The sequence below is a fragment of the Coregonus lavaretus genome (assembly GCF_964263955.1).
Source record: "Coregonus lavaretus genome assembly, chromosome: 13".
NCBI lineage: Eukaryota > Metazoa > Chordata > Actinopteri > Salmoniformes > Salmonidae > Coregonus > Coregonus lavaretus.
In genome coordinates this window covers 26,439,763-26,467,638 of record NC_140000.1, presented here as the reverse complement: position 1 = coordinate 26,467,638, position 27,876 = coordinate 26,439,763, and the positions used below count along the sequence as shown (strand labels likewise).

General features: G+C 42.2%; 1 protein-coding gene across 1 annotated transcript in view; it reads right to left on the bottom strand.

The window, feature by feature from the left end:
- The window catches only part of LOC311139525 (igLON family member 5-like), a gene marked incomplete at both ends in the record, with an annotated part of 146,964 nt that overhangs the window by 27,446 nt on the left and 91,642 nt on the right, over positions 1-27,876 (bottom strand). The window contains 2 exons of the mRNA XM_084174411.1: positions 39-271; positions 9,363-9,441. Of these exons, the coding sequence (XP_084030537.1) occupies positions 39-271; positions 9,363-9,441 (312 nt within the window). The remainder of the gene's footprint in view (positions 1-38; positions 272-9,362; positions 9,442-27,876) is intronic.

Below are 27,876 nucleotides of genomic sequence, written 5' to 3'. Positions count from 1 at the left end.
CCATCTTTCCCCCCACCCAGATGTCCCCAGGGACTCACCTTGGACGATGAGGAAGACGTGGGCTATGCGGGGTTTGTTGCTGGCCTGGAAGCTGCAGGTGTACAGCCCCTCGTCAGCCACCTCCACTTTCTCTATCTGGATGGAGAAGTCACTAGTGTTACTGTTGACCAGCGACACCCGTCTGTCCAGCGACCACTTGTCTGTCCCCGCAAACAGGATGTTTGAGCGGTTCAACCACGCCTTGTGGGTCACGTCCTCGTCGATTTTACACCTTCGAGATAGAGGGGGAGAAAACAGCGGACAAGACAAGACCCAGATAATTTAATAATAATCATTTATTTAACTTGTATACCGCTTTTCATTACAGAAAATAATCTCAAAGTGCATAAAAAGCAAAACTAACAAACAACACATTTAAATTTAGATGGTAGAGATGGATATTGAATGTCTCTATTTGGCTTATGATGAAAGGCTGGGAGTTGAGGCAGTTTGGATTGGAAAGGCAGTGTAGCTTCAGCGGAGGGAGGGGGCATCGATGGTACAGCCAGAGAGAAACAAAGACGGTCTGACAAACAGGCCCGGAGCGCTAAGTGATCAACCCCCACAGCAGACAAACCCAAAAATAAAAAATAAAAAAATGCAACAAAAATTACAAAATGATGTACAATATTTACAGAGCTCTCTGCCTAGGCAACCTCACGGCGCCATAGCAACTATGGAACATACATACCTTGAGGTGAGTCTGTATGTGCTTATGTATGAACAAAGATAGCATAGACATTTTTTGAGGAGGAGCGGAAGTGAACCCTGGAACCCCAAAGAACTTCTGGTGCGTTTGTAAACAGCTGTTCCATCGCGGCTGTAAACGTCTAGCTAGATAAGCTAGCTAACTTAGTCTAGTTGTTTTCTCAAGGTCAAATTTACGACCGGGGACAAATCTATTTTTGAAAATGAATGTTTACAGATTTCCCAAAGAAACATCACAGCGGGCTGCATTGCCTGCATGGAAAGTAACATTAGCAGCAGGAGGAGGCGGCTCCAGGATGATGTGTAGCACAGGGGTAAGTTGTTTATTAAGTTAACCATCTATTCTAGGTAACGTCAGCTAGCTAGCTACATATACATAGGATAGAGAGCCAACCAAAATATATGTTTTTTTAATAACTCAAACCAGTGTTGTGTTCGAGACCGATTCAAGACCAAGACCGGAGCAAATCGAGTCTAAGTCAAGATCAAGACCGGAAGGCGGGCGAGATCGAGTCAAGACCGAGACTGGGAGGGGGACAAGGGGTCCGAGAACGAGTCAAGACTGAGACCAGAAAAATGCGAGTTCAATTCAAGACCATGATTGTAATTTTGTCAAATCGCCACCATAATAAGAGTTCAAAATGTCCAGTATTTCTGTGTTCATATTTCAGAAGAACATATGGATTCTTTAGACATTCAGAATGGTGAAAAGATGCATGCTGAGGGCAAATGGAGCCACTCTACAAATTATTACTAACCCAAACACAGTGGGGAACAATGAGGGCCTTCTTATAAAATAATAATAATAATGATTCTAATTATATTATTCTTTTCATTGATGTTCTGATTTAATCTCTTCAGTTTTTGTTGGAAAGGGTTATCACTGAAGATAAAAAAAGATCCAATCAGGATTTTTCTTTGGTGGTCTCTGGGGAAATCTAGCTAGCTAAGTCAGCCATTGGCTAGGTCATCAGAAGCTAGAGAGAAGGCATCTGCCATTCAACTGTATAAGGGCAACATTTTGGAGTGACAGTGGAATCAACCAATCACATTTTGACTTGGGTGGGACCGATTTTACAAAAACAACAAATGGAGACTTCTGCCTTCTCAAAGGCCAACAGGTCACTGCGCAATAGCGAACAGTAGTTTTCCCACAGTCTTGCTAGCTATCTTTTGTTGTAGGCTAGTTTACAGCGGCTGCAGCAGATGTTATCGAAGATGATGCTGTTGCAAATTTGTTAGCTTCTCCCTTTTCAATAATAACTTTCAACAAGAAGTTAACCTTTTACTGCAGTGGGCTAAATCAGGGTCACACAGAGTGATCCTTGGTAGTCTTAAACAAATCTACTTTCAAACAAAAGTATACACCTCACACACATGGTTATGGGCTTTAAAAAAGACACCAGTACCATGTCAGATATAGAGTTGAAATGTATAATTTTTTTTGTTTGCATCCCAATATTGCACTTTATATACATCACAGAAGATTGAAATATAACACAACTGTTTGACATAGAAACACCGGATTTTCTTTTTTTTTCGTCGTTCATATTATGAAAAATATGAAAACATTCCACCCATGAGGCCAAAGAGGGCACTTTTGGTAATTGACTGCAGGAAAGGGTTGTTTCAAATGATCATCATCTGGTGAGTGGAACTGTGTTTTTTGTAATAATGTATTTTTTGTTTGTTTTTGCTCAATAGATTGGGTGGGCCTGGCAAGGCCTGGCTCCCCAGTGGGTGGGCCTGTGTCCACCCAGGCCCACTCATGCCTACGCCCCTGATGCAAACAGCAGATGATGACTGAATTGCACGTCACAAATAGCCTACTAACCAAGATTTTGGACCAAACTTTTTCAATACCTGCTTTGCATACCCATTGTTGCCTTAGTTAGCATTTACTGGTAGAAATCATGAATTAAAACGTCTTTCCTACCTACCCTACTGGCTACTGATGACATTCTTCTGTGAGCTGCTCCAAACCAAAACCAGTTGAGAGCTGTGCGCTCTTGCTGCCTGTAGATGATATTCAGCTGAAACTAGGCTATGTGGACAGTGCATGTAAATATACTTCACATGCTTTGCGATTGTGTAGGCTACTTTGTGCATGATTTCACTATTGTACTACATAATTGATAAGTCGTATACCTCCACTACAGTACTTTGATACGCATCAGTGGGAATTAAGAAGTGAGTATACTGAAAGAAAAGTGGGTATAAGGCATATACCTGCGTATAGCCTCCACTAAACCACTGGCCCTCTGTGTTATACAAAAAGTGCACTCCTAAATGAGTGTGCTGGTATTACTGTTGCTGCCTTTTCAGCATCATTATCCTGTCACACACTGAAGGCCTAGGTCCAATAAGTTCGCCACTGCGCAAACATGTCGATATTACAGTCCATTCGGAAAGTATTCAGGTCCCTTCAATTTTTTGAGATGTTTCTAAGACTTGATTGGAGTCCACCTGTGGTACATTCAATTGATTGGACATGATTTGGAAAGGCACACACCTGTATATGTAAGGTCCCACAGTTGACAGTGCATGTCAAAGCAAAAACCAAGCCATGAGGTCGAGGGACTTGTCCGTAGAGCTCTGAGACAGGATTGGATCGAGGCACAAATCTGGGGAAGGGTCCCAACAAATTTCTGCAGCATTGAAGGTCCCGAAGAACACAGTGGCCTCCATCATTCTTAAATGGAGGAAGTTTGGAACCACCAAGACTATTCCTAGAGCTGGCTGCCCAGCCAAACTGAGCAATCGGGGGAGAAGGGCCTTGGTCAGGGAGGTGACCAAGAACCCGATTGTCACTCTGACAGAGCTCCAGAGTTCCTCTGTGGAAATGGGAGAACCTTCCAGAAGGACAACCATCTCTGCAGCACTCCACCAATCAGGTCTTTATGGTAAAGTGGCCAGACGGAAGCCACTCCTCAGTAAAAGGCACATGACAGCCCACTTGGAGTTTGCCAAAAGGGATGTAAAGGACTCTCAGACCATGAGAAATAAGATTATCTGGTCTGATGAAACCAAGATTGAAGTATTTTGCCTGAATTCCAAGTGTCACGTCTGGAGGAAACCTGGTACCATCCTTACGTTGAAGCATGGTGGTGGCAGCATCATTCTGTGTGGATGTTTTTCAGTGGCAGGGACTGAGAGAATAGTCAGGAATGAGTGAAAGATGAACGAAAAAAAGTACAGAGAGATCCTTGATGAAAACCTTGCTCCAGAGCAGTCAGGACCTCAGACTGGGGTGAAGGTTCGCCTTCCAACAGGACAACGGCCCTAAGCACACAGCCAAGACAATGCAGGAGTGGCTTCGGGACTAGTCTCTCACAATGTCCTTGAGTGGCCCAGCCAGAGTCTGGACTTAAACCCGATCTAACATCTTTGGAGAGACCTGAAAATAGCTGTGCAGCGACGCTCCCCATCCAACCTGACAGAGCTTGAGAGGATCTGCAGAGAAGAATGGGAGAAACTCCCCAAATACAGGTGCGCCAAGCTTGTAGCGTCATACGCAAGAATACTCGAGGCTGTAATCGCTGCCAAAGGTGCTTCAACAAAGTACTGAGTAATGGGTTTGAATACTTATTTAAATGTGATATTTTTTTATATTTTTCTATTAATTTGCTCAAATGTCCTCACTGTCCGAGACCGAGCCAAGACTGAGTACAAATGTATCTGACAATAAGACAAGACCGAGACACTCAAAATGTGGTCTCGAGACCGTTAGCTTGATCTGCTAAAAACAACAAATACACCGTTAAATTATTTACCTATTTTTTTGTATTTTTTTTATGTGAACTGTTTGTGAATACGTTTTTGCCACTGGGCCTGGGCATTAGACTCCAGAGCCCTTTATTGCAGAGTTGGATCACTGAGGTGGTCGGTTTTCAATTTGCTAACACTTATCATGTGGTTTGTGCAGGCTGAAATATGGTGAGTTGGGATGTTATCGGAAACATTGACATTTGAAGCAAGCACGGTAACAAGCATTCGTTGTTACATCCCTGTAATTACAGACTGCAATTACCACCAGTTACATGTTGTTAATACAGTGTAACTATGAATTATTACAATTAATTAGAATATTTGTTACAGTGTAATAACATATGTAATTACACTTTAATAAGGACCCCTTAAAATTAAGTGCTACCTTCTTTTTCATTAGACATTAGTTACATGCATCATGAAATCGATTAGTGCAAGCCCTACCCTTGTAATGAAGGTGGGACTTAAAGTTGCAAAATACAGAAATTGCACCGCCGTTTTCTGGTTGCTAAAATTCTAATAGTTCTCCTCATTTCAGTTTATGTGACAAAACAAACCGTATAGTGAATCATTGTACCTTCTAAACCATTGTGAAATATCTTTTCAATAACCAAAAATATTATATTTTCAGCTTTTTGAAGTTGGTGTACAAAACCGAAAGTAAAAGACGCAAAAATGACTAAACATAAGAACGGGATAAATACGTATTTGGTCACCTACAAACAAGCAAGATTTCTGGCTCTCACAGACCTCTAACTTCTTCTTTAAGAGGCTCCTCTGTCCTCCACTCGTTACCTGTATTAATGGCATCTGTTAGAACTTGTTATCAGTATAAAAGACACCTGTCCACAACCTCAAACAGTCACACTCCAAACTCCACTATGGCCAAGACCAAAGAGCTGTCAAAGGACACCAGAAACAAAATTGTAGACCTGCACCAGGCTGGGAAGACTGAATCTGCAATAGGTAAGCAGATTGGTTTGAAGAAATCAACTGTGGGAGCAATTATTAGGAAATGAAAGACATACAAGACCACTGATAATCTCCCTCGATCTGGGGCTCCACGCAAGATCTCACCCCGTGGGGTCAGAATGATCACAAGAACGGTGAGCAAAAATCCCAGAACCACACGGGGGGACCTAGTGAATGACCTGCAGAGAGCTGGGACCAAAGTAACAAAGCCTACCATCAGTAACACACTACGTCCCCAGGGACTCAAATCCTGCAGTGCCAGACGTGTCCCCCTGCTTAAGCCAGTACATGTCCAGGCCCGTCTGAAGTTTGCTAGAGTGCATTTGGATGATCCAGAAGAGGATTGGGAGAATGTCATATGGTCAGATGAAACCAAAATATAACTTTTTGGTAAAAACTCAACTCGTCGTGTTTGGAGGACAAAGAATGCTGAGTTGCATCCAAAGAACACCATACCTACTGTGAAGCATGGGGGTGGAAACATCATGCTTTGGGGCTGTTTTTCTGCAAAGGGACCAGGACGACTGGTCCGTGTAAAGGAAAGAATGAATGGGGCCATGTATCGTGAGATTTTGAGTGAAAACCTCCTTCCATCAGCAAGGGTATTGAAGATGAAACGTGGCTGGGTCTTTCAGCATGACAATGATCCCAAACACACCGCCCGGGCAACGAAGGATTGGCTTCGTAAGAAGCATTTCAAGGTCCTGGAGTGGCCTAGCCAGTCTCCAGACCTCAACCCCATAGAAAATCTTTGGAGGGAGTTGAAAGTCTGTGTTGCCCAACGACAGCCCCAAAACATCACTGCTCTAGAGGAGATCTGCATGGAGGAATGGGCCAAAATACCAGCAACAGTGTGTGAAAACCTTGTGAAGACTTACAGAAAACGTTTGACCTGTGTCATTGCCAACAAAGAGTATATAACAAAGTATTGAGAAACTTTTGTTATTGACAAAATACTTATTTTCCACCATAATTTGCAAATAAATTCATTAAAAATCCTACAATGTGATTTTCTGGATTTTATTTTCTCATTTTGTCTGTCATAGTTGACGTGTACCTATGATGAAAATTACAGGCCTCTCTCATCTTTTTAAGTGGGAGAACTTGCACAATTGGTGGCTGATTAAATACTTTTTTTCCCCACTGTATAAATAGCGCACATACAGTAGACCAGATATACCGCTTCTTAGACTTTCAATGAGAATGACAGATATATAACTCAAATTTCTATGTGAATTTCTTCAGGTCGCCAAAAAGTTACATATTGCAGGTTTAAGGATGACATGCACAGGAGAGAGACATTACTAGCAAATATCACTATCATGAGGGTGTGCAGAAAGGAATATTTTACGGTTCATTTGATTTAAATTCAAAATACATGTTGATCATCCTGTTGTAATGTGCAGTTCAATATTATCACCAAGTGTCAGCGCTAGCATTTGTATTATAGTTTCGTTTTACTACATGTAAACAAACCACTAGCTATGTCTTGTAATGTAACGTTGATAATACATACCTAGCACAAGGTAGCGGTTCATTCAAAATACAGTATGTTTCTTAATTGAAGCTAACTGGGCAATACACCTGGGTAAAATATAGTTCAGTTTGGAGGAAGCAGGTGAAGAGCTAGGAGAGACAGGTTGGTGAGGGGGGAGAGAGTGGCTGATAGTGGTAATTACTGCTGCTACCTAACTTTTGATGTTTACAATGTGACCTTCAATCATTGGACTCATATGCTAGCTACATTTAGTTTAGTTATATTGTTGGCTGTCGTGAGAGAAATTCATCTATCTAACTGGCTATCAAGGTACGCTGATCTTTCTCTAACTTCACATCACGCTAGCTCTGTGGTTATTTGCTGTGCTAGCCAAATGTAGCTAACACCACCAGAGCAAATGGATAATAAACAGGAAATAAATGTTGTTTGACGATTTTGTTTTGTGGATCTGGTAGCAACAAGTCAATGTGTGTTTATAACTCATTTGATCAGTTTTTTGGTTTGATCAAGAAATATGAACTTGTCATTTTGTGCTAGCTAGTCAATTAACTAGCTAGCTATCAATTATGGCGTGCTGCAGTGCAGGATCCCACTATGCAGATGTCAATTCAACGTCTATTCCAAGTATAATTTAAATGACGTGGAAACAACGTTGATTCAACCAGTTTTTGCCCAGTGGGATGTTTCTGGGGAACCTCTTGGTTGCGCATGCACATATAATGTGGTATTGTTTTAACATTTGAAAAGGTCTAGAGTAGATTAGTAATAGTTTTTCAGAACTGTCTGGTATAAGCTCAAGCAGTTTAGACTGGGCAAGTTCATTCCAAGTGAAATCTCCACCTACATGTACCCCAGGCACCGTGTAATGGAAAACAAACTCGCCCACTCTTTTGACTACTATCCTTTCTTTAATATACTATTACCTCACAAGACCATCTTGAAAACCAGATTTTATCTCAATGCAACTAACCTGGATATATACACTGAGTGTACAAAACATTAGGAACACATTTAAGTCATTTAGCTGATGCTCTTATCCAGAGCGACTTACAGTTAGTGAGTGCATACATTTTTCATACTGGCCCCCTGTAGGAAACGAACCCACAACCCTGGCTTTGCAAGCGCCATTCTCTACCAACTGAACTACAGGGAACACCTTCCTAATATTGAGTTGCACACCATTTTGCCCTCAGAACAGTATGAAAATGTATGCACTCACTAACTGTAAGTCGCTCGGGATAAGAGCGTCTGCTAAAATGACTAAAAAATCAAAAAAAATGGAAACAAGGTGTCAAAAGCATTCCACAGGGATGCTGGCCCATGTTGACTCCAATGCTTACCACAGTTGTGTCAAGTTGGCTGGATGTCCTTTGGGTGGTGGACTATTCTTGATACACACGGGAAATTGTTTAGCGTGAAAAACCCAGCAGTGTTGCAGTTCTTGACACACTCAAACCGGTGAGCCTGGCACCTACTACCATACCCTGTTCAAAGGCATTTAGATATTTTGTGTTGCCCATTCACCCTCTGAATGGCACACATACACAATCCATGTCTCAATTGTCTCAAGGATTAAATATCCTTATTTAACCTGTCTCCTCCCCTTCAGCTACACTGATTGAAGCAGATTTAACAAGTTACATCAATAAGGGATCATAGCTTTCACCTGGATTCACCTGGTCAGTCTGTCATGGAAAGAGCAGGTGTTCCTAATGTTTTGTACACTCAGTCTATATGTACATATCAATACAAATATTATTTTGAGTTTGGAATGTAATTTCTCTCAGTTTCTGAACTAGAAATGTTTGGTGACATTATGACTGAAGTACTGTCCTTCACCACTAGATGTCCTTACAAGCTTCAGCTGGGGACAAGGCCAGGAGAGGATAAGCCTGAGTGCTTATGTTTAATTGATGTGGCCAGGGTAAAAAAATATCTGTGAGGTAGATCACACGGCCACCAGTGAATAAGCCTCATCCATGCCAGTGATATTACCTTTAATCGCCCATGCAATGAATAGGTGAGCCTGTAAGTATGAAAGGGCATCATATATCAACTAAAGGAGCCTGTGGCGGTCTATGGTTCTAGGGCTAGGTAATATGAGGTGACAGTGATGGTGACCAGATTTGGAATGACACCTGACAGCGGGTTTAATAGTTCAAATGTTCATATACAGTAGGCCTTTATGAAGGCCTCAAAGTCCAGGATATTGACAAAATTGCTATTTTGCTGAGGAACATTTTTCAACCTAGTTGGGGTATACCTCATGGGGTTTCTATGACAGTGAATTGGCAATTAAGTCAGCATGATGACAGGTTAATAAAAATACAATTTGAACATGTAATTAGTAGGTGCAGGTGTAGGATCAAAGAGTTACCTCAGAATGACGCTCTCTCCTTCCAGCACTGTAATGTTGTCGGGCAGGTGGCCGAATTCGGCTCCGTGCACACTTGGCCCTGCCAAGGAAAATGAGAGAAGAGAGGGAGGAGGGTGAGCATAATGCCGTTATAACAACAACAGACGGTCCATTCACATTCTCAATCCCCCAATCCTCTGGTTGGCATCTCAGCCACCGCGGTGCTGAGTACCTCATTGATCCAGGTCAGGCTGGATGTGTTTAGCGGTTTACTTAGTTATTTGTGACGGGAAAGTCATAAATATACAAACACAGGTGTTGTAACATATTCACTGACCCCCTGTATTATTTAAATAATGATATGGTTTTGCCCCCACCCCCCACCCCGGTTGTGTGTTTGTGTGAGTGTGTATGTGTGTCTCATTGAACAGTGTTGATAATGAGCCGGGGGAAGAGGAGGATTCACGCAGGGGCGTCAGAGCGTGAAATGAAGGTACACCAACGGCAACAGGAGGGATGCGTATAGTGAGGTTCATCCTGCTTACAAATATGTGTGGGGCATCGTCTGTCTATGAAAATGCCCTTTTTGTTACAAATGTAACCAGAACCATGCATAATACACATTCACTAATAATGACTAACTTTAACTTTATAGAAAATTAACACAGGTCTCATAAACAATCTCTCAAGCACAAGCCCACGTGCTAGTGAGTAGCCAGCTAATCTTTATATTTCAAGTTTAGCCAACTTGGATCTATTTGCTAGATAACAAGGAAGAACAGTTGAATGGTTATGAACACATCCTTCTGTCCGTCTCCAACTGTTTGAACAGCATGCTAGCGTGTCCACTTTGTTTTATGCTTATTGCACAATTATAAAACACAGACTAGACTTCTAGTATTACAGTCTTTGGCTAAAATGCTACTAGGGGTACATGGTACCGCAATGCCACGCGTGACAAACTGAGCATTGATTTTCCAGAATCAATGTTCATTGTACTCCCGTTTTAGTAGTGTCAGCTCTGCACGCAATTTGAGGAGTTGAGACCTAAAAAGGGAATCATTAGAAAGGTTAACTTCTCTTCTATTACAGTAAAATAATGTCTCAATGTGTTTTGGTGTCCATATGACTGATTCCTCAAATGCAAATAGCGAGTTGAAAAAATAGTGTGTGATTGCAGCCAGCAATTCGTGGAATTCCTGCATGTGGAACGCCTCGAGCATCCCACTGGTTCCTGCAATCGAGCACGCCATCTTTATGCTAGTGTGACACTTTTGATATTCTGGATTTCCCCTGATTGTCTATGTGATTAAAATGTGGGTCAAGAGGGAAATAAAATTATTATCTGAATACTTTGGGGGCGAAGGACACTGTCTACCGATGTCCTAGCTAGCTAGCTACCGGCGTCACCCCCACTTCCCGCCTGCTGTGTACCGGAGTCCTCCTAGCCAAATAGCTAGCACACAGTGTCCTTTGCTCCCACTCGCCGAAGACCCGCCCTCGCAGTCGTTAACAGAACTGTGGGAAAGCAGTGCCTGACATGTGGGGTCGAAGGACACTATCTACCGGTGTCCTAGCTATTGTTAGCCAGCTAGCTACCTATCCAGCCTGCTGTGTACTGGAGTCCTAGCAAAAGAATGTACCAATAGAAGTACAAAGAGGAGTTCCTGCAGATGCAGGAATTAGGTTGGGGCGGTATACCATATATACCGTATACCGGACTGGGGTATTTGTTTGGAAATTTGCCACAGGATGGTTTTCCAATACCGTCAATAACTTTGAAACTATTTCTTATTTCTTAGAAGTTTTTCTATACATTTTAATATTTGTAGCTACTAAGTAGCTAAGTAAATACTTGTGTGTGTGATTGCAGCCAGCAATTCGGGGCATTCCTGCATGTGGAACGCCTCGAGCATCCCACTGGTTCCTGCAATCGAGCACGCCATCTTTATGCTTGTGTGACACTTTTGATATTCTGGATTCAAGTCAACTTGTGCAATATGTTAGAAGATAAAGCAGATTGCGTTCTTCATTTCACCTGTCACATTATTTTATTTTACATTATGAAGCTTACCATAGTTCCTCAGAACAGTTGAGCCAATCACATGTTTGTTTGTAAATACAACAAATGGAGAAAGTGGGAGCAGGTGAGTCCAGCTGTGTGTTGACAGCGGTAGCATTTTATATTGAAAGTCAACAGTGTTTTTTTGCTTCAGTGATCAGGGACGTGCAACTACAGTTTTCCTTCACAGAAAATACATTAGTGCAACACATTCGGCAGAAAATAGCCTCATTTTCATCAGATGACAACAGAAGTGCAACACTATTTGGCTGGCAGCTACACAAGTAGGCTAAATGAGCTTACAAGGAAAAAGCCATGTATTTTTGCTGAAACTATGCATGGCCATCACATGTCTGTTTATCATAGAAAAAATGTAGCTAGCTACATTTCCTAATGTTTTTCTTAAAGTTAATCTTGCATTTTACTGGAGAAAAGTAGGCTGGCTACACCTAGAAAAGTACCGGAGAAAAGTAGCTAAACATCAGTGCTGTCTGCTGATAGAATGTCAGTGAATTCTCATCTGATTGGAGAAGTGCAACTGAAGCACAAAATTAGTCTGATGCCGAGCAGAAATTCCAATAAGAAGCATTTTAGATCTGCATTTACAAAACGCAGCAAGATATTTCTTATGCATTGTATATATTTTTTTCCTGCGTGAAAAACAAAGAATTCTGCATTAACACGACCCCTAAGTTTAACTTGCTAGTTATCTAAGTAAGTGGCTGAATTAATAAGGTGACAGGGCATCATATTATGTTGGCTTTCTGCTGTGTTGGAGAAGTCAGAGCCCTTTGGATGAGTTATCTGTACAGCTGCCACTGCTATTTTTTGATTTCCTTGCATTTTTCCTCCTCTCCATTCTCGGCCCGTCTGCTCCTACCCATCTTCTCGAGCAGTGCAGGCAGGCCTGTTACCCTAGCAACTCCAGACTCCTCACAGACACAGTGTGTATGCTACTTCAGAGCTAGTACTGTACTGTCTCTCGTTCACATTCGCTTGTAAATGTCCAAACTCACCAAAAATGACATTCGGTAGCTCCAACCTATATGTATAACTTTATGAGCTGGACTGCCTGTCTTTGCGTTATTATATTTTATTTTTTTTGCGCTCGTTAGCATATTTAGCTAGCTGCCTCCATGGAAATCCGCTAATATTTATGCTCATTTTGTTAGAATTCTGGTAATAGACACCCAATGGGTTTTTTTTCTCTGGTTTTTGGGCGCCCCCTTGTGTACTAAGCCAGTAATACCATAAATCCTGGGATGAGAGAAGGACAGTATGACGATATGACAATCTGATACCGCCCAACCCTAGCAGGAATGGCCAAATGCAGGAAAGCCCCAAATTGCGGGCCACAATTGCACCCTTCTCAGTTGAAACTGCTTGTCAGAGAGGAATAAGTGATCTCTCATCTTTGTTGTTGTGAGTGGCAGGGGGGGGGGGGAGCTTGGTGTGTGTGTGTAAATGGTAAGTTGCACACAGCATAGAAGGAGCGAAAGAGATGAGTGGACATAAATGCTCATAAAAAATAAAATAAAAATAATGATTGTGATACAGGCATTTGGAATATCGTGCTAAAACATACATTCAAATTAATTGAATTCATTCTATTTATCGCCTAGCCCTAAAGTGCTTATATTTTCAAAATGACTAGGCTACAGTACTGTTGAAGCTTTCCCTCCTTGAATTATATTTTAGAAATGTGCATCAACTGACTCTGCAAACAAAGATAACAGCAGCCATACAGCGCTATCTTAGCAGTGACATACTGAGGCAGGTCTATACTCAGCATGACGCCAGCTCTGTCCCTCCAAACTCTGCCAAATGTCAGCATGCGCATCAAGTCTACCCTTACGGTGCCCATGTTAGGACACCCTCACTGTCTGAGGGTCATGTCTAAATTTAGCATTTTAGCTAACCCTAACCCTTTTCTTAACCTTAACCTAATTCTCCTAACCTGTTACGTTAATTTTCCTAACCTGCTGCGTAAGTTTTCCTAAACCTGCTACGAAATGTCAATTTTGACAAAAGCTTTATCCCTTCTAGACAAAACCCTGTCTGAGTCCTCGCTAGATCTTCAACCAATCTCCTCTATCTCTTTCCTAACGTGTCCATAATATCTCTATGCTGCTGCTGCTGCTGTTGCAGTCTTGCCTCGAAGGTTTAATAAACAGTGTCTTATGAGAAGAAACGCTGTGCAGTCAGGAGGTAAGAAGCACCTGGAGGTTGGTCTGTTTAATGCAAAGAGGTGCGCTAAGACAATACGCGCTAAGCTTGCCAAGTGTAATTCCAGGCAGAGAGGGGTCTGAAACGTGACAGTTGTAAGCAGTGCAGCATCTGATGGCCAATTGCTCACACTTTTAATTTCAACACGGGCTCTTGGTGGAATCATGGCTTGATTGCACAGCGTAATGAAAAGGTGCAGGCCTTCTAATTCGTGTCACGGTCTCATAAACAAATGGCAAAAAAAAAGTGAATCTAATGGAAATGACGGTCAATGGAATTGGTAAATTAAGAGATGTATTTTTCCTAAGTATTGAAATGAATACAAAGTCTAAACAGAGTAATACTAATACGTTGAATATGAGTGTGTGTGTATGTGTCTGAAGGTCCACAATTTTTCAGGGTCCTTCAAGACAGTTATTTTGTGTGTGCTCATGTACAGTGTGTGTGTGTGTGTGTGTGTGTGTGTGTGTGTGTGTGTGTGTGCTCAGTATGTGTGCACCTGCTTTAAGTGTGTCAGTCACCAGCAAGGACAGGCCATCCCACAGTGAGAACTTGAAAGATGGAGAGGGATGGAGAATGTCCCTGAAAATCCTCAGCTAAAAGCCATAATCACATTAGCGTGCTGCTTGCTGCTTGCTGCTGTGCTATCTAGGCTGGCCAAGAAACCCAGGAAGGAAGCACACACTGGCTGCATCAGCATCACTACCACTCACTGTGACTGTCCCTCTCACTGCATGGGGGAGGGGAGACATTAGTCATTGTGTCCAATGTACTGTATAACCAAGGCCTAGGAAATGTCACCAGCGGTAGGTGTTTGTTAAAGGGCAACTGAATGCAACATTTCTCTGGTTGAAAATGTGACATCGATATTTGTCAGAAACACAAAAAAGTGTAAGTAGAATCATTTTGGTCATAAAGTCCAAAACAGAGTTTTGTGAGATTTGTGTAACTGAGGTCGTCAGAACTTACATGAGGGTTGGGTTTGGATTACAATCATGCCCACTTGCCCACAAACACGGGATTGTAACGCCTAGGGAGAATTGTCATGCATGGAAAAATAGCTGCGCTGATTGCGCTCTAGCCAATCATGGCAGCAGAACATCCAGACAGTGAGACAGACCTGCACATTACGCAGTGCCTATATCCTATATCCTTATTTATCCTATAATAATTCTGACTATTTTGAGGAAGTGGTAGTGGCTATGTTGTTGCTACCGTGACTCAAGAGGGACAAACAACAGTAACTGCCAGTGAACATAACACACCCACATCGAACCACACCCCCAAGACTGAAATCTTGTTTTTCTTAATGACCAGCAGAAAATCAGATGCAGAATTGGTGAGTTAAGCCGCTCTTTAAGGTTATTTCTATGAAACAACCTTGGATATACTGTAACCTATACCATGCTTTGTGCACGTCCCACACTGCACAGTAGGCTATAATGTTACTGTGCGTCCTCAGTTGTTCTTTCTTAGTGCACTGCACTGTACGCTAGGCTTTATTTAGTTTAATTTAATTCAGTACCTGGGCTCGGCTCAAAGGCAGGTGGGACACATGCTAGAGCACACACACACAGACGTACGTAGACACACACACACACACACACACACACACACACACACACACACACACACACACACACACACACACACACACGATGTATGCATAAGCTGGCACCTGAAAACAACACGGCGAAGGTTACACACCAGAGGGCCGCTATTCCCTATTCCCCACTCAATTCCCATTTTTACAGCTCAATTGGCACCTTGATTCTAAAACCTGTATCACCCTGCCTTTACCCTCCCTCACTGCACACGGTGTTAACCAGGTCAACATACACAGCCCACACTTACTCACAGTCACACTCACCCACAGCCATGTGTATAAGTACACACAGATACACACAGAAACGGAGTCAGTTATCGACACAAGGGAAACACACACAGTCAGTCATCCACAGCTCAAACAAACATAAACCTGTCCACACACTGCCCTTACACTCACTCATGCATGCACACCATCGCAACCCTTGTCACCTCTGTGAGTCATGCAGTGACTATGCGTGCAGTGCATAAAGGCTGCCGCTTTGACCTTGTTAGGGGATGAAGGGCATCACATCGGAGATGAGGAGCTAAAGGGGTGTGTGTGAGTGTCTGTGGTGTCTCACCACTGGACAGTTGGATGTGCAAAGTCAGGGTCTTGTCAATTCAAATATGATGAGGGGGGGGACGGGGACGGGGACGGGGGGGACGGGGACGGGGGGGACGTAGGACAGATGACGACAGAGAGTGAAAACAGCTGCTAGACTGCACACGCCCGCCACCCTTCAACATTAATGACACAGAGAGAGAGAGAGAGACAGAGAGAAAGAGAGAGAGAGATGCAGCAGTACAGGTAGAGAGAGAGATCGAGAGATTGAGAGATCGTGAGAGAGAGAGAGAGAGAGAGAGAGAGAGAGAGTAAGAAAGAGAAGCAGCAGTACAGGTAGAGAGAGAGAGACAGAGAGAGCGAGAGAGTGAGATAGTGAGTGAGAGAGGAAGACACAGGGAGCTAGGGAGAAGAGCTAGAGAAGTGGAGGTAAGGGAGAGGAAAAGAGCCAGCATACAGAACTGTACTCTATGAACTGAGAGTAAACAGACAAACAACCTTCTGGCATTGTGTTGGAAGATGAATTGTAGTAGTTTTTCTCCCTCTCATGTGCAGGATTGCAAGATTCCTCCATGGTGCATGAGAGTGCCAGTGTGTCTGCATATTGAATTTCGCCCAGCACCACGTCTACTACAGATAGGGACGATCCCGGCTGTCTCTCGTCCTTGATGTGACCCAGTTTTTTGGCATCCGATCAGCACCACACACACACGGACGCACACACAGAAGCACAGATGCACGCACAGACGCACACGCACGCTCACACACACACACACGTACACCCATCTCCCTGTCCAAGTATCCATATTCCACAGCATAGGTCCTCATCAGGACTAAACACAGCCTGAGGACCAGACTTAATATTCCCTTTCCCTAGTAAAATATGTTTCACCTGTTAGACAACACAGAATATAGAGGGGAATATACACAACCTAAGCTAAACCATGGGGCAGTCTTTATGAATACCTTATACATTTGCTTTATACCTTTATTTTCTACCCTGTTTCATTCTCCCTAGATAATAATAGATACCATTTTTGCAATAGACTACAGCAAACACTTGAACATTAAACACTCAACCTGGCCCATAGTCCTCCATGTCCATCCAAAGACACTCTGTGCTTTCTTCCTACGCACTCCTCCTGCTTTGTGTGTCATCTCTGAAAACGCTCCAGGGCCTTTTTCCACAGGCCCCACGAGACATTAATTTCATGATTTGTATTCTGTTGACTTTTACATGCACCCCTTTGTAATTGGACTTGCTGCTGGAGCTAACTTATGAACCATCGTCCGATTGAAGCGCCAGTCAGTGCACTAGCCTGTGGAGAGTCTGTGTAGTCTACATCTATTTCCCGTTGCCCTTGACGATCAAATTAAAACATTGGGAGAAAGACAACTTTTAAAAGCATGGGGCGTCAAGGAGGATAACAGGCAAAGGAATGAATAATGAATTGCACAACAATAATCAGTTTAACAGAAGCTCGGTTTGAAAGGGAGGGACAAATTGAAAGGGAGAAGGAGTGAGGCAAAGAGCGAGAGATGGAACGCAAAAAAATAAAGAGCTAGTCACTCCGAGCGAGCAGTGTCTCCGGCGAGGGTTTGTCCACAAAGGGAAATGTCAAGAGAGAGCAACAGTGGTAGAATAGATAGAGAAGACGGAAATTGAGTTTCCTATCTGAGAGAGAGCGATTGAGCAAATGAAGGTAGGGAGGGAGGACCGAATAGGAAAGAGGGAGGAGAGAAGAGATAGAGAAAAGGCACACCCGCATAATTAACAGTGGTATGCTGCAGCCAATTAAATATTTACAGAGGCACTTCTCTCCGACACCTTGATGATGAAGAGAGGCAGCCCAAGGATTATCAGATGGTTGGAGCCTGGGGCGGGAGAGGATTAAACATTAACTGCCAGATAGATCCCTTTTCTTCCCCGTCTGATCCCATTAACTCTGGCTGGCCCAGCTCTTTCCTCAGCAACTGTTTTTCTCCTCCCCAACCCTAACGCCCCTGACAGCCAGGCTCCTAGCTACCTCCAAAAGACCCAGCCCGCCCCCCGACTTTCCTCGCCACCTCTCACGTGCCTGACAGCCAATCTCGCCAGCCTCCTACTTGCTCCACCACTCCTCCACCACCTGTCAGCCCCAGCATGGCGAGAGCAGCAGCTAAGAGTGATGGGCAGCAGACGAGCACCACCTGGACACCTCTCACATGGCAGAACAAGATGGATACAGGTAGCCTGCTCTCCCGAATGACTAGGTTGAAATGGATGTGGGCAGGATTTTAGCTGACAGGGAAATCTATGAAACAGCAGGGAAGTTGTAGTGAATGGATTGTTTTGAATTTGTGCTGCATCATGTTTCCGCCAAGGTGTTTCTTTAATCTGAAGGCTGAATCATTTAGTAGAACCATTATGATATATAGTCATGTATGAATGAATAAATGTATGAACATGTATGAATCATCAGATGTGAGGAAGAAATTGTTTTTAAGCTCATTCTTAGTGCCTTTGTCTCTTAAAATGTCAGTGGTCATTTCGGTTAAAGATTCTGAAGGTCAGAGAAAGTGTTCATCGACAATATGTTACAGCAACTGCCAGAATATCCTAAGAGACCCACCATCAAAACCGTCAGCTTGATTTTACTGTTAGATCACACACATAGTGATATTCTGGCCTCAGCCAAAAGAGTTGACATCTGCCCCTTTCTACTGTACATGTGCTGCATCCACACTTCTTCATCCACTCCCCCACCCTTCCCTCCTTCCATCCCTCCCTCCCCCTCCATCCCTCTCTCCCTCTCTCTAATCCCTCCCCACACAACAGTCAATAGAGCACCGCAGAGAGCACACAGCCATACAGCACTCAATCTGCAGAGTTCTACTACTTCAATAGGCGGCCACAGATCTTTACCATTGAATCCTCCGGAGCTGCGGAGGAGAAAAGCCAAGTGTTAACTCCTGGGACGACGCTTCCCGAACGGTATTTTACCCCATTTTCCTTGGACTGGAGCCTAAACCCCTTAGCACATTGAAATCAATAGGGTAGTTAAACTGTTATTTCCCTCCCCCAGACAACCACACACCCACCATGCACCAACCCCATACAATACCAAGTGGAGTACTGTAAATATATCCTTAGCACAGGTAATTTGACAGATTTGTGAGTGAAGTGCTGCCATAAAGTAAAGGCCTAAAATAGTCCTTCTCACTGACAAAATATATCTGTCTGTAATGCCTGTTGTCTCTCTTGACAAGTTAGGAAAACAAAACTTTCCACCTGTAGGATTACAGTATGTCTGGAATATCATTATAGAAATACGGGCTGTGTAGACACATTGTTATCTTCCTATCTGAAAAATCGATGTATTTCAACCTTATCCTTTGGCGTTGAGGCTGTAAATACATTATGTCGCCCTAGGCAAAACATAAGTGCTGGCCGCCAATGTATGTCTGATCTTACAGATTCACTTGCACCAATTTATGTACAGAGCTGAGTACTTCACATTCTCAAGCTCTTCTCAACACTTCAAACACATGCCACATGTTACTTACTACTTACACATGTTACATGCCACATGTTACTGCATTAATTAAAACGACAAATCTACACTGATTACAAATACATAAAAGAGAGTGGTAGCTTGAGAGTGGGAAATTAACAGTGTTGATAATCCAATTCCCTGAAAAAAGCAATTAAGCACATTGAGCGATTGACAACATCTAACATCTGTTCAATAGATGTGAAAAGTGTTTTAAGAAATGGCCTGAAATGTTGCTTGTTTTCAGAAATGTTGCCTGTGGCCAGAAATGTTATCTATGGTCAGAATTATTGTCTGTGACCTAAATTGTTTTCTGTGGTCAGAATTGTTGTCTGTGGTCAGAATTATTGTTGTCTGTGATCAGAATTGTTTTCTGTGACCAGAATTGTTGTCTGTGATCAGTGTTGTTGTCTGTGGTCAGAATTGTTGTCTGTGACCAGAATTGTTGTCTGTGACCAGCATTGTTGTCTGTGACCAGAATAGATACATGATGTGTTTTAATAGTATGCTGCTGCATTGGACCAAAGCCCTACATCTCTCTCAGTCTATCTTTCTAGCAATAGCATCTGCAGAATAGTAGCTGCTATGGAATTAAGAGTTGAGTGAGCCAAGTTTCACTGTAGACGGATTATGAAATATACACATACACACTGGTTTCCAGCAATCAACATGGCATAGATAAAGTGCTGAAAATGCATTAGCAAATTAAATTTTGAACAAAATCTGAATTCAATTTAGTGCCTGGCTAAAATATCTCATTTGGCTTTTGTTTAGTTTTTGCATGCATGAGCCTCATAGCAGTTCACAACAGACTAAGCGTATTCATTTTGCTCCCTGTTCATTTTCTGCTCGATAATGACATATTTCGTCTTGAATATGCAAATATTTGAGATATGCTCAAATGTATAATAAAGCCAGTTAATTGTGATGACTGGAATGAAGGAAATTAGCCAATTAGAAGTTACTTTCAAGCTGCAACACTAATGAAGAACAGAAAACATGTTACCATGACGTTTCCTTTGTCTTAACATCTACATAACAATAGCAGGAAACCACAGCATTTATCAGAGTAACTAGAAATATCATAACATCTTAAACCACCATCCCTATGCGCTAACTCTGTGTACTGTAGAAGCTCCAAAAAGCTCTCAAACCAACAACTGGCTTCAGGCCCAACCGCCTGCAGTGCTGGGGCAAGTGAGTATGTGTGCATGTGCGCAACTTTGGTTTTAGAAGTGTGTGTACATAACCTGGCGGGGGGTCTGGGTGAGGATTTTTTTGGCCATCTAAAACTAATTTACTGCATTTCTACACAATCCAATATGTTGTGTCTATTTAGAACAACAAAAGTAAGCAAAAACGCCCACAGTTATCAAGCTAGGTAAGATATCATTATTAAATATGTTTAAGTGATAGATAAGACTGAACTAGATCAAAGGTACTTAATAATCAATATTGTGTTGCACCTTTAAACAATAGCCTAACAAATGAACAACTCTTAAAAAAATACAAAGACTTTTGATTGTCTTTATTAAGACATCCTGATGAGTATTTCTGTCTGTAATGAAGCCCTTTTTCGGGGAAAAACTAATTCTGATTGGCTGGGCCTGGGTCCCCAGTGAGAGGGCCTAGCTCACAAGTGGGTGGGCCTATGCCCTCCCAGGCCCACGCATGGCTGCGCCCCTGCCCAGTCATGTGTAATCCATAGATTAGGGCCTAATGAATTTATTTAAATTGACTTATTTCCTTTTATGAACTGTAACTCAGCAAAATCTTTGAAATTGTTGCATATTGCATTTATATTTTTGTTCAGTATAATTCATATCACAGGCCTAATAGTCCTGTAGAGCTATTTTTACTTGCACACAATATAGCTGGATCACCCTGTCCTGTCCCTAGGGGTCCACTGCCCTGCAGCGTCCCAACACAACACACCCCACTCAGCTTTAGGATCTTAGTGAAACATTCATTATTGGTTTCAGGTGTGTTAGGTCAAGGCCAGAGTGACAACCCACAGGACGGCAGACCCCAAGGGCCAGGACTGAGCAGCCCAGCAGCTAGGGATTGCCTAAATAGGTATCTCCCCTGACGTGGACATGTTTTCAATACATACTCCTTTTGTCGTGCTGTATTCCATATAAGGCATCCAGACCTTATGAAAGTTGCACACTATACCCTTAATCTTGTAATAAATAAAATGTAGTGATACATAACTTGACATTTCTGCCATCCATTGTGACATTGTGGGAGGATAACCAACCTTCCAATTAATGGCAATGCATATCTTAGCTGCTTTAAATGCTTGGTTACACAGTTTCTTCTGATAACAGTCTCCAGTATCAACATTTCCAAGCAAACAAAGACAGGGAGAATCTGTAGACATGCTGAGATAAAATAACATATTCTTTGCCAGAATTCAGCCAGACCATAATAATTCCTCCAGCAGAGGAATTACATTTCTGTTTCACTGGCATATAGTATGTTCTATGGATGGTCTTAAACTGCAGTAATTTATGTCTGAGATTATATGAACATGACTGGGCATTCAAACATATCTGTATCCATTCATCATCATCAATAGCTTCTACCATGTCTTCCTCAAAGTTTTGTTTGACATTTTTTGTGTCATCGGGAAAAGCCTATATCAACCCTTAATACAGTTTGGAAATACACTTTGGAGGTTTGTCAGACTGCCTTAAAATAGTTTCAATCTTTGAAGCATCTGTCTTGTCCAGTTTTTGCTGCACGGAGAGTTATATCTGCAAAAATTCACCTCAGCTCCATCACAGACTGATCTTCACTGACTGACTGACCCTGGTGAGACCCCTGTCAACATCTGATCCTCCTAAGATGATGCATGACAAAGAATAACCTTAGTGTACATTTATACATTATATTATCCAAGAATAGAATCAATGGTTCAATAATTGAAATGACCATTATTCCCAGATTCCAGACTGTAGCTTTAAGCTTAAGCTGCTGTCCTGTAGCTACTGTAGGTCTACCCATCAACTCAAGATGGAACGTTGTATCATTCACTGATATTGTTAATATACTGCAAAATTCTCCTGAGCTCCGTAGACTGGTCTTCCCTGGCTGTCTGATCCTGCTGGGACACCTGTCACCATCTGATCCTGCTAAGACATGATGAGCATAATGTTGTGTCCTGACTGTGCACTATGACAGTGAAGCCTGTAGAGCTGTTTATTACTGTGTTTGTTTGAAAAGTAGGGAATTAGCTAGGGAAACTGACAGATCAATAATGTTACATTGCTATACTGACCAATAAAAACTCACATTGCACTGAAAAAACGTCAGAACATCGCTTGAGTCAGGTCTAGTGTGATTGAGGCAAAGATAATAGCTAACGTTAGCCAACTTTTGGCCAGCTCTCTTTCTAACGGTACATCAACTGGCGAAAGCTAGCCAAGTACATTTACTTCTGTTGAAACGGGACAAAACAAAGGCTACAAAACATTTCCGTACAAACAACAGCTGTTAGATAGTGATGTGAGGTGGTTATTATTACTATCTGACAGATAACTAGAGAGCTGAGCTGGCTGTGGTAAGTTAGCTACTAGCTAGTTAATTCATTCACCTCAGTCGAGAAGGGATGAAACATTAGCTAACGTTACATGTCAGTTACACTAGCTAATAGCTCAGCACTGGGAATAAACACTAGTTTAGTTGTTTTCTGTTAAGTTAAACAGCAGTTACCTTGCCAGCTAAATCAGTCAACTAAAGAGTAGCCAGTTTCTGCTCTGCTTGCTTTTACAACTCGTAAAAAGAGCGCAACAAACTGACAGCAGCTGCCTCTGTTCAACTCTCCTGTGCTGGTGCTTTGCCTTACACACAGCCTGTCACCCCGCTCTGTGTTGTCCTTGTGGTTCTAAATTCAGAGGCTAACAACTCCAAATAGCCTACCCGACCGTTCTGAGGCGTCTGCTTGGTCCTAAAGCACCCCGTTGCACTTTTTGTATCACATTGCAATGACAAAACTGGGGGGGGGCATGATCCCCGTCACCCCAACTCCCCCTCCCCCGTCCGTCTGTCCGTCCCCCCGTCCCCAGTGAAAGTTGCACCCCTGCATGTGTGTGTGCATGTGTGTATGGGTTGAGGTGTTCTCAGAGCAGCAGGTTGCACAGCCAGGAGCTGCAGAGTCATGCTCCTTCGTGAGAATTGAGAAGAGGAGGAGGGGAAGGAGGGAGAAAGGGTGGAGAGGTGAGGTAGAGGAAGGGAACAAAGGGGGATTGCCGGAGAACGGGGCAAGAGCCCAGGAGTCAGTACTGTCAAGATCATTCACGGCATCAGCACCACTTGCGCTAGGAACAAAACAGAATTACCTCGGGGAGCAGATATCAGCTAATCAGCTTAGGAAGGAGCCCCCGGAGAAGACAGAGGGAGGAGGGCGGGAGAGGGGGGGCATGGTGCACTGCACTGGCAGGCTGGCATATATCGGGGATGTGTGTGTGTGTGTGTGCGTGCGCATACGTGACTTGGATTAATCTGTACTGTGCACGCAGATCTCCTTACACTTTCATGCTTAATCACAAAATTTCTGCCATTGCTATGCTACCACTGCCGGTCTGCTAGCCTCTCTGGCAGTGCTTTTGTGTTAGCAATGTTTGGCCAGAGCAGGGTGCTTTGGAGAGCCTGTATGGCACACACCACAAACTCTTGTGTGGTGGGCTGTGGCAGGGGAGACTACTCAGCTCTGGCTTTCTTACAGTGCTCTCTTGACCTCATCGCTCCTCGCTCTGACGTACCTTCCTTCCCTATTACCGTCTCAATTGTCTAAACATTACACAATTATACAGTGTCAATACTAGGATAGCCTTAGTCTCAGCAGGACTTCCTAATGTGGACCCCATACAGGTACACCCCCTTCTTTCCATGTGGAAGCAACAAACGCTAAGGATCTCTCTCTCTTTCTCTCAACACAGCAGAAGGAAACAGAGTTCCCTCATTGTGTGGCTGGGATGAAACCCGGGCTCGTTTGGCGTCGCAGCAAGCTGCTAGCTCGCTTACACAAAAGCCTCATTCCCTCGACAACCGCATTAGCAAACCGCTTGCAAGCTCGCATTTTGCCGCCGAACACACACAGACACACACACACACACTCTTCATCTCGCTGAGAAAAGAGGCCCTCGGAGTGAAACAAACCCTCTCATAAAAACAGACGCCACCAGCTTCTATGATTACGTATTTGGGTATTTCTTCTGAGAAGGAGGCAAGCAAGGAGCACTAGAAAGCAATCGATAGAGAGCCATTTAATATTTACACTTTTCACAGAGCCAGGCTGAGAGCGTGAGAGGGTCTTGTGCTGGGAGAAATAGCCAAGGACTATTACTAACCTCTGTCTTTTTTGACCAAAGGTATATTAATGTCTCATTGTCTGGCTGAAGAGGGAACGAGTAAGTACGGTGACAGTGTTAGGACAGCCTCGGTGTCAACAGGACTTGAGACTGAGGCTGTCCTTATATAGACACCGCAACATTGTGGATTGTCACCTGAGGGAGGGTGAAACATTCCATTGATGGATTTGCCACAGATGATGCTAGATAAAGCTGTTATATTTAATATAAGGGGGCTAAGGGGGTTTCAGCAACCTAGCCGAGGCAATGAAATATGTAATAAGTAATAAAATATAGTATTAACTAATTTGTCTTTCATTTATCTTTGGAAAGTGTCCTAATAATATTCATATTATGATGATCTTTCTTAAATCGGTTATATATATATATATATATATATATATATATATATATATATATATATATATATATATATATATTAACATACGTAAAAATGTATGCACGCATGACTGTAAGTTGCTTTGGATAAAAGCGTCTGCTAAATGGCATATTATTATTATTGTTATTATTAATCTCTTTGGTGAATGTTAAAATCGCAAACAAATCCAAGCCACCAGATGTTATTAGCGGGTTGTCTATCTCCTCCGAGTTGTTTGGTTTGGATTAATGCCTTGTCGCGGTATACGGCTAAAAAAATTATCTCTGGCTCTCTGTTCCCTATAGTACAGTGCCTTCAGAAAGTATTCACACCACTTGTCTTTTCCCACATTTTGTTGTGTTACAGCCTGAATTTAAAATTGATTATATTTAGATTTTGCATCACTGGCCTACATACAATAACCCATTATGTAAAAAAAAATGTATTACAAATGAAAAAGCTGAAATGACTTGAGTCAATAAGTATTCAACCCCTTTGTTATGGCAAGCCTAAATAAGTTCAGGAGTAAAAGTTTGCTTAACAAATCACATAATAAGTTGCATGGACTGCAATAATAGTGCTTAACATGATTTTTGAATGACTATCACATCTCTGTACTCCACACATACAATTATCTGTTAGGTCCCTCAGTTGAGCAGTGAATTTCAAACACAGATTCAACCACAAAGACCAGGAATGTTTTCCAATGCTTTGCAAAGAAGGGCACCTATTGGTAGATGGGTAAAAATAAAAGCAGACATTGAATTTCCCTTTGAGCATGGTGAAGTTATTAATTACACTTTGGATGGTGTATCAATACACCCAGTCACTACAAAGATACAGGCTTCCCTCCTAACTCAGTTGCCGGAGAGGAAGGAAACCACTCAGGGATTTCACCATGAGGCCAATGGTGACTTTAAAACAGTTACAGAGTTTAAAGGCTGTGATAGGAGAAAACTGAGGCTGGATCAACAACATTGTATTTACTCCACAATACTAACCTAAATGACAGAGTTAAAAGAAGAAAGCCTGTACAGAATATAAATATTCCAAAACATGCATGCTCTTTGCCATAAGGCACTAAAGTAAAACTGTAAAAAATGTGGCAAAGAAAGGAACTTTATGTCCTGAATACAAAATGTTACGTTTGGGGAAAATCCAATACAACACATCACTGAGTAACACTCTTCATATTTTCAAGCATGGTGGTGGCTGCATCATGTTATGGGTATACTTGTAATCGACAACGACTGGGGAGTTTTTTGGGGGGAGGAAAATAAACGGAATAGAGCTAAACACATGACAAATCCTAGAGGAAAACCTGGTTAAGTCTGCTTTCCAACAGACACTGGGAGACAAATTCACCTTTCAGCAGGACAATAACCTAAAATACATGGCCAAATATACACTGGAGTTGCTTACCAAGACCACATTGAATGTTCCTGAGTGGCCTAGTTACAGTTTTGACTTAAACCGTCTTGAAAATCTATGGCAAGACTTGAAAATGGCTGTTCATATTATGATGATATTTCTTAAATCGGTTATTAATCTCTTTGGTGAATGCTAAAATTGTTTTGAAAAATCCAAGCCACCAGTTGTTATTAGCGGGCTGTCTGTCTCCTCCGTGCTGTTTGGTTTGGATTAATGCCTTGATCAACAACCAACTTGACAGAGCTTGAAGAATTTTTAAAATAATATTGTACAATCCAGGTGTGCAAAGCGCTTAGAGACTTACCCAAAAAGACTCACAGCTGTAATCGCTGTCAACGGTGATTCTAACATGTATTGACTCACAGGTGTGAATACTTATGTAAATTAGATATTTATGTATTTCATTTTCAATGAATGTGGAAAAATTTATAAAAACATGTTTTCACTTGATCATTATGGGGTAAAACATATATTTAATCCATTTTGAATTCAGGCTGTAACACAACAAAATGTGGAATATGTCAAGGGGTATAAATAGTTTCTGAAGGCACTGTATGTGTTAATGTGAGAATTATCTGGAAATGAGTAGCAAACTGCTCTGCCAGCAGTGTACTACACACACTGACACTGGCTCAGACACAGAAATGTACGCACACACATGTAGACACACACCCTTTGACAGCTGCTGTCCATGTGCATACTGCACAGTGGCGATATTCATTTATTTTTCAGCAAACCTACACTTTACAGTTCACAGCATACTAAAGGATAAAGAGACATCAAACATGTCATACTTGTGAGACATGTATCATTGAAAAATGAGTAATAGAACACGCTGAAACTCCCAGACTTCCTTGTCAAAGCCAAAGTGTGAAAATATGATCTTGCATCCCCCAGACGATGCTTGTTCTTTTAAAATATATCTAGGCTACATAATTTGCAATAAGACAAACTATTATAAACTGTCATTATCATAGCTATTCTTTCTAAGTGTAATTTGTAAAGGTAAATGCAAAGGTGACCTCACCATCCAGGATCATAGATGCCTATAACAAGTCTTACAATGCATTATAACCACATCATAATGCATTATAGCAAAAGGCTTTAAGTGAAGTGTTACACAGGCACTTGTAAGCTATTTATTTACGCATGTTAACATTGTGGTGTTCTACAACAGCGTTCAACTTTACACAAATCCAACGTTAGTCCCAGACTCCCAAATGTTCCCATACAAGTATCTAAACTAGGTAGAATGCTAAAATAAAATCCCCAAAAGTTACACAGCAGCAAGACATGATTGCCTGGTTCACGTAGTTCCCACCACAAGCTGATTGAAATAACTTTTCATTTCGTGATGAGAGGGAAGAAATATCAAAGTTGAAGCTCATTACTTTCCTCTTC